Source organism: Copadichromis virginalis, linkage group LG16, assembly GCF_057382275.1.
Source record: "Copadichromis virginalis isolate Kocher_CV1m ecotype Utaka linkage group LG16, C_Virginalis_male_GT1.1, whole genome shotgun sequence".
Taxonomy (NCBI): domain Eukaryota; kingdom Metazoa; phylum Chordata; class Actinopteri; order Cichliformes; family Cichlidae; genus Copadichromis; species Copadichromis virginalis.
In genome coordinates this window covers 13,874,517-13,882,925 of record NC_140633.1, presented here as the reverse complement: position 1 = coordinate 13,882,925, position 8,409 = coordinate 13,874,517, and the positions used below count along the sequence as shown (strand labels likewise).

General features: G+C 41.4%; 1 protein-coding gene across 2 annotated transcripts; it reads right to left on the bottom strand.

Moving 5' to 3' along the window:
• Positions 1 to 1,744: 1,744 nt before the first annotated feature.
• Positions 1,745 to 7,429, bottom strand: nup35 (nucleoporin 35). Of its 2 annotated transcripts, none has more exons than XM_085435444.1 (9): positions 7,107 to 7,429; positions 6,337 to 6,504; positions 6,095 to 6,228; positions 5,379 to 5,436; positions 4,101 to 4,209; positions 3,954 to 4,023; positions 2,267 to 2,395; positions 2,027 to 2,155; positions 1,745 to 1,934 (listed from the first exon to the last, which is right to left on the bottom strand). In XM_085435444.1, exons 1-9 carry the CDS (start codon positions 7,117 to 7,119, stop codon positions 1,857 to 1,859), a joined length of 888 nt encoding a protein of 295 aa, XP_085291570.1. In that variant the 5' UTR covers positions 7,120 to 7,429; the 3' UTR covers positions 1,745 to 1,856. The 2 variants fall into 2 exon arrangements, with proteins under 2 accessions (XP_085291570.1, XP_085291569.1); XM_085435443.1 differs by having other exon boundaries at positions 6,095 to 6,231; positions 7,107 to 7,428.
• Positions 7,430 to 8,409: the final 980 nt, after the last annotated feature.

The following is an 8,409-nucleotide window of genomic DNA, read 5'->3' as shown; positions in this document are numbered from 1 at the left end:
ATAATCTGCCCCGGGGCCTCCTCCCGGTGGGACACGCCCGGAAAACTTCACCCAGGAGGCATCCTTGTCAGATGCCCGAAGTTGAAATTTATTGTTAACCTAAATACTTTAAATGTCTTTAAGCAAAAAGCCCCACCTCTTTCTGCAGCAGCACTTTTTGGAGTGTGACCAGGAGATATTTTATTTTGTATTCTTATGATCACAGTTATAATCAGAAGTATCAATCATTAATCATTTACACATCATTAAAAAATTTTTTTTATTTAAAACCTCTCATGGAAACATCCCAATGCTATTGCTATTAGCTAAAACTGAGGAAGACACCGATGGCCTTTACTATATTTATGTCCATTCCTGAATATATCTGCCAGCATGAAAGTGTAGGACATTAACTATGAATCTTTCTATGTAACTATGAAGGCCAGGTTTTACTCGAAACCCTGGCTGATTGTGACCCACACCCGTTTTCACACCTTGGCTCATGTGATTAGGTAGAGGATCATCAGGGGGTCCTTTTGTCCCTCTTTGGGGGGAAACTCCCACCGGGTTTAAATCTGGGACTCTCCACCATTTGACCGTAGAACTGAAGAAGCTTCTCGGATGAGAGGTGAAACGTCTTCAAGCAACTTAAAGAAGTCCAGACACTTTTCTTTCCAGCTCCTTAGATTAACTATGAAGTCTTACTTAGTATTGCTGCACAGTTGCTTGAAAAGAATAACACAGCTAAACTTTTACTTTAACATATTTGGAGCTTTTTTTTTTGCTGATAATTTTTGCTGGCATGACGCAGATGTTACAGTACAAGTTTGCCATGTAAACAAACTGTAATGATTAATCTCCAGACACCAGGGGGCACTGCAGAGAAGCCTGACGACAGTTTCCCAATGTCTGCAGTTTTTGCTATGCACTTTAGCAAAGTGGACATTAAATATCCTAATTAGAGAAGTGAGTTTTCTTGAATGCATTCTGGCAACAATTGGAAGATGTGTTAATCTATTATGGGTTTTTAAAAAATATATTTTCTGCTCAAATATGGCAAAAGTTTTAAATAATGGTGATCAGTGTGTGTAGATGTAATCACTGTGAGCCTAAAGCTTCGATTCAGACTGCTCTGAACACTTCCTTTTTTTGCTATGCTTGTCCACAGATGGCATAAGATAAATATACCTGGCAGATCTGAAAAGGGGAGACAGCATAGATGTATCTTAAAACTGGATTCTTTTTAACTGCCTGCAGACTTCTAGTTGTAACAGCTCAATCACTAGTTTCAGATTAAAAAGGAACATAAATAGGAACAGTGACAATACGTGTGTGTGATATCGACCCCTTGTTTGTCATAACAGGTCTTCATCATACAGCAGGTGATACAATGATGGCCACATCCTTCATACCGTTTAATACAGCCAAAAATCCTTATCTACTTGACAATGTGACTGTGGTGAACAGCCCACTCCTTGGCTGCTGGAAGAACATCTCTGAATGAAAACGATTTCAATGAGTTAAAAAAAACAAAAACATTTTTATTGAGACAAAGATTAAAAAACATTGAAACACTGATTATAAAAGAAGACAGCAAGAAAAGATCCTACATTTTAGCACACACACACACACACACACACACACACACACACACACACACACACACACACACACACACACACACACACACACACACACACACACACACACACACACACACACACACACACACACACACACACACACACACACACACACACACACACAACACGCACACACACACGCACACAACACACGCAGTGTAGTGAATCAGTTCATCTCTCTTCCCACCACTTGCCCTCTCTCTCCTGAAACTGCAGGCATCCTTTTTTGCAGCGTCACCAGCCAAACATGTACTCCATCGCCTTGGAAACAAAGCTGTCATCCTTCCTGGGTGTCTGTTTGTCTGCTACCACCTAAACACAGACACACATGCATTTATAGTCGAAGAAAAACAAGATCTCAACTCTTAAAGTTGACCAGACTAAACTCTTGGGTAACAGTTCACCTGGTAGTCACTGCCTGAGTTCCTGTAGGTGGCGCTGAGTGGTCTGATTGCAGAGCGAGGGGTGGTAGGGAGCGCGGAGAAGGAGGAGGAGACAGGAGTAGAGACAGCCTCAGTGCTGTCCATCACGCTCTGAGAGACAGATAAACGAACTTCATTGCTCCTTCAAACTCAGTTTAACTTAGTGTGGACAATCGATCACAGCTCAGAGAGAAGATCAGACAGGAGCAGCAGGAACCCAACCTTGTCTATGCAGGGTTTGACTCCCACCATGATGGAGTCACCGAACACCTTTCCATCTTTGGACAGTGCTTTCCTGGCCTGAAGTCTGGACTGATACTGAAGGTGCATCCAGTTACCAGGAGACGCCATCTGTCAACACGTCATCAATAGGTTAACTTAGTTCACAGCAATACACCTCAAACTCCAGTTGCTTCTCTGGTTGGGCTGCGACTAGAGCTGGGCTCTAAATCACAAACACCATCCAACACTGACTCAGGGCTCCAACAGCCTGTCTGTGCTCTGATTTCAAGGTGTTCAAATACACTGACTGTCCGCTCTGGACCACAGACAGCATAAGAGACAGATGCAGCTTCCAGGTCTGAAAAGTGAAGCCAACAATGAAGCAGTTTTAAACAGTGTGTGGTTTCACAGTCAGACTCACTCATTGCACCTGATTTCCAAATACCAATACTGTGATTGTAAACAGGTGCAATCATTTCACAGATGATTTGTAAGATTTATGTGGATCAACTCTCACCGGTAACAAACAACTTTTACACTTTGGTCACTGACTCAACTTTGAAAGATCTCAACAACTGAAAGATCTGAACCATCAGAAACTTTCTGCTACAATGTCAGACTTCATTTAGTCTGTTGGTGCTTGTTCAGAGCCAATACTAGGAAAGTCATTAGGAAGCGATGCAAAACCAGCAGTCATAAAATGTTTTTGATAGACGTTTCATCCGTCTGTAGGAAATGGCAGCCATCAGGGCCTGTGGTGGCCAAGAGGTCAAGAAAAACCGCAGTGACTTAAAAAGATTCAGGCATGACCTTCAACGATGCTCAGTAGGAAACCTTTCCTGCATCCTCAGCATGAATTTGAATGCCTAACGTTTAGAAATAAACATCCAGAGGCGTGCTGCATTTTGGAAACATGTCCTGTGGACTGACGTCATTGAAACAGATGTTTTTAGCTCAACAAGTGTTGGTTGGTAGTTGGGGCCTGTGCTGCAGTCACTGGCACTGAAAATACAGTTAGGTCCACAAGATGTGACCATGCATTTTGGTCCCATCTCGACTGTTTGATTTAAAGTCCTCTGTGACTGTATTCAGATGCAAAACGATAAAAAAGTGTCACCGTCCATATACTTATGGACTTAACTGTATTTCACTGCTAGCAGGTATAATGGATTCAGTTAAACACCAGAAATGTCAGGAAGCAAACATGTTATTCTGCTCTCTCTCTTATGTACTGTGCCCTGCAGTCATGTAGCCTGCTGCTCTGCAGCTAGTGATGGTGACCTTGTTCTGCTCTGGAGGTCTGCTGCGATCCGGAGGGACAGGCAGGTCATTCTCGAGCCACTACAGCAATTTCATCCATGGGACGATGGACTGACCGGAGAAGTAGCTGATTATATTACGTAACAGAGTTTTTGTTCCTATGTATTGGGTGGATTTCTTAGGTGTATTTTATCACAATTCTTTTCCAGGAGGACTGGGATAAAATCCCATGAAGAGTTCCCATTCTTGATTTTCACTACACCTTTAACTCTGTTTTAGTATTTGTTTTTACTACTGGAACACAGCTCATCTTTACTTGTTTGCATATTAACGGTATATAGTTAATATGCAAACACTATATGATATAGTGCCCGTTTGATCAGACACAAATATCCTGCAGTCTGATAATGATGTGCGAGTGTCTCACCGTGTGTTTGAGGATGTTTCCGTATTGAGCGAACTGGAGCAGGATGTAGGAAGCCGAGGCTGGAGGGAAGCTAAAACACACAGACATACCCTTAATGTACACAGAGTGCATTTAAACTGAAGTGTGATGAAGTGTGAGCATAAATACCCAAACACTGTGACCCAGGTCTGGTCCAGCTGGTCGTCAGATGACAAAGACTCTCCCTGAGTGTAGAAGGGGTCCACCTGAGCTGGTGACAGACACATCTGCTGCATGCCTGTCGGGACAGATATGTTACCCAGTTAATCCCCATAAACCCCACTGTGAGCAAAAGAATAAACCTTTTCAGTGCCAACACAAACAAAGCTTTGTGCACTGATGTGTCAGTATCTGCAGCTGCAAGTGTTATCAGGTTTTACAGCAACAAACAATGAAAGAATGCAGGTAAGCTACTAGCTACCAATTCTCCTAATGGTTCAGTAACAGTAGAATGAAAGTAGGATGGAAACCTTGTAAACTAGAAGATAGAGAGGAAAAATACTAAACGTGGCTGTCTAGCGAGTTAAAATCACGTTCTAGTTATATTCCCACATAAAAGAAAAGTTGCAAAGTGTCTGTTTTGCAGTCTTATCAACATCCAGCAGCCACGTCACTATTTGTCTTGTCTATTAACACAGAAAAAATGATCACAGACAGACTTCATCCGTTTTGCCATCTCGATGCAACAAAGTTGCTTTGAAGCCAGCAACTGACTGCGAAACATCCCAGCCCTGCCACCCGTCTTTGAAGCAACCAGCCTAAAGAAAACATGGCCTCATATTTGTTGCACACTGTCGCAATAATTATGGTTGTGCCACAGTCTCATACCACCATTTCCCCTTAGTGTCACTGTGATCAAAATGCAATCTAAATCTAGGCTAGTCAAAAAGTAAGAAAAGAGTAACATTTTCTAATTAGTGCTACAACCAACACTCTGCTTCCCTTTATAAAACCGAATATGCTTTTGCAATGCCACTGACCATCAACTGTCTAGATAAAAGTACCACCAGGAATTCCACTAAGGGCAAAAGCATGATGAGTGAGAGGATTTTGGGCTGCTCTGGATATAGATCTGTCACTCCATAACTGAGCAGTGAACCAGTGCTACAAGTGACAGTAATAATTAGTCTAACCAACTTCATATTTCTGCTCCCGTCAAAGTTTGATTGTTGACTTAGCCGGCTAATCCCTCACTTCACTAGCTACAATGACTTCTGTCACCAGCTGCTCTTTTTATTTATTTACATTTTTTTAAAGTACTCTCAGGAAGCCACTGTTATTAAATGTTTCTACAAAAAAAATTATCCTTGATGACTTCTAGCCATTGCGACGCATAACACGAGCATTACTGTTAGAAGTTGTTGTCAAGTCACTACGAACAGAGTAGTCAGCAGTGTCAGTGTGTACCTGTTCCTGGAGTGGAGGCCTGACGTGCTGACAGAGGAGACTGCATGACTGGGAACGACTGTAGAGAGTTAATCAGACAGAGGAACATGTTTTTAAAAAGCCTTTTTCACATGTCACCGTGAACTTTCATCAAACACAAGCACTAGCCAGTCATCTGGCCTGTAATGAGCCTTGTCACGCTGGGGTTTTTTTGGTTTGCCTACTTTATGTTTACTTTCATCATGCACCTGCTCAGGAATCAATTGTGTGCCATTCAACCACCTGTATCTATTCCTGAACATCTGTGAACATATGAAAATTATATTGACCATGCATGATGATGTACAGAAATTAAGTCACCATGAAATGCTATAAGGCCTCCATGTTTCACCACCTTACTGAAGGTAGAGGCGTTGCTGTTTGTGAAAGATCCCAGGAGTTCTGTCCCAAACTAGTCCGGGGTTAGGTGCTTAACTAAATGTGATTCAAAAGACACCTCTGTGAAGAAGAATGGCACTTGTGTCACTGGACACAAGGTGACTGTGTCTGACCTGGGGTCGGGGTTCATTGGGGAGCGTCTGATGGCAGAGCCTTCACCCATTTGCATTTCTTAATTCAGTCTCCCTCTCCAACCCCCCCTGCTATCCCTGCTATTGTCTTGGTTACAAAACCAGGAGGTGGCAGCTTTCATGTGAAAATAGGCGGTTTAACTCACTTTACCGTGCATGCTTACCCACCTGTCTGTGTGCAGCAAGAGGTGTCGCTACAGTAACCAGGTCGTCATGGATACTGCGAACAGGTGGGGCTCCACTCTTGTCTTTGGGTGTGGGGACAACAGGCTGCATGGCAGAACCTCCACCACCACCTCCTCCTCCTCCATTTAAAATAAGTTAAGTATGAATATGAGTCACTAATTAATCTAAATAATCTAAAATATAAGCTTTAGACAACAATCAGGTATGTCTCTTCTTCCACTCACCTCGAAGTGTGCTTGTGCTATCCGCAAGTGGTGAGGCCAGGCTAAAAGAGCGAGGCTGTGGGCTTGCTGGAGCTGGCAGGTCACCCATCAGGAAACCGGGCAGAAACTGAGCCCCAGAGGTTGGCTTAGGAGAGGTAGGAGAGCCCAAGGTCATCGGCTCTGAACCCACTGAGAGACAGGGATAATTTAATGACAGACGGTCCAAAACAGCCATTAATAGAAATACAGCTTTAGAGCTTAGATGCTAGTATATTATTATGAAGCTTCTGACAGCATGTCTTCACTCTGACAAGTGGGAACAAATGCCCCAAATCTAGGTGTTTATTATCAATGTTAAATCTGGAGATGAACGCAAATTGGTGTATATTTATTTGAATGATGCTCTGTGTAGAGGAATCTTAGTTACTGAAAAAACGAATGTTCTCATGGTGTGAACTTTATTGTGAGCCATGAGCATATTTTTTTTATAAACTTATTCTCTTGTCTTAGGACATCCGCAATTTATAAAAATCTTAACTAATGATTAAAGTATTCATCTATCTATCTATATAAAGAAATACTAAAATACAGCCACTTGTGGTCGACACATGGGCTTTTTTGTAGTGCTTTACCTTCTACCTTCTTCTAAAGCAAGAAAATTAGCACCGCTGCCCCAACACAGAGTTGACAGATGACATATGACATGCTTGCCTAATAAAGCCATAAATGCCGAATAGCTAATACCATCAATCAGAACGCAACGGATTAACATTTCTAAAAGTTTTCCTTACCTTGTAACTCCATCTCTGTTTCTTTCCTTTCTGGCCGCGATTTTCAAAAGTAGGAAGTGACGCTCGGAAAAAAGGATGGCAGCCGGCTAACGCGGCTAACAAAGCTAAATGATGTGTCACAATATCTCACTGTTACTGCACCGTAAACGCGACTAGGAGTCAGTGTTGCTTTTAAGGACCTAAACTGTTACAGCTGACCGATTTAAAATCTACTCTTTCAGTCCGCCACGGGGTGTTTCTGGAGTTCAGAGGCACTGGGAAAAGGCTGACGCTAAACTGGAAGTACTACAGCTTACTTCCGGCGAATTTAGAAAGCGTCAATGTGATGACGCGTTCAATGGCCCTGCGTAACGTCGTTCCTTTGTATTTTTCTAATGAATGAAATGAACGTACAAAGAAAAGAAAATATCTGAGGGCTTTTATTTTCTTACACTTAATTTTTTTTTATCAACAGGCATACTAGGGATCTGTTTTTAATGATTCTTCAATCTGTTTATTTTTGGCTTAACCGAAAACATTTAAGGGACTCAATAAAATCTATATACTATAGACTGTACTACACTTTTTTCTTTTGCTTCATGCTGTAAGTGCTCCAGTTGTAATTCCTATTTTAGATGTTTCACATTCTGGGTAAAATCTGACCCAGTCACATTAAACGAGGGAAAACCTGGCAACCAAGCTCTGTGGAAAAAGGGTGTTTCTGTACATAGTCACAGGAGAAAACTCTTGACCACTACAGACTTTATTCCTGTGATACAATCTGCTATTTGACGGGGAATCAGTGTTGAATGATAAACAAACAAAGATGATCCAGTGTGGCCAGTTCTTAAGGGAACTGCTTTAAAAATAAGATTTTTGTAGCATTATTAACCCCTTGGTTTGGCCAAACGAGGATTTTTAATGAAATCACTACAACCTAAGTACCTGAAAAGTCTAACGTAAATGAACTTTTTAATAGCTTCATTTAAACATCAGCATTTTAGCATCACATTAATAACCTCTTTGGGACCTGTACTGACTGATGGAGTAATTGCATCCACGAAAAATCCATGAAAAGAAAAGCACTAGTAGAAAGAACAAACAAAACAATCCTTACAGGTCGTTTACATATAGTGTAATAAACACAAGGAATGCTAGAAAACAAATATGTTGTGAAATATTAGAAGGTTGGATTGCTGATCAATTAACCAAAAGTTCAAGAATAACTAAAATGCATTGATCTAGTAATTAAATCAACGTTTTTTAATTGAATATTATATATTTCCCCCATTTGGTTACTTTATTTTAATTATGCATAAGAAAT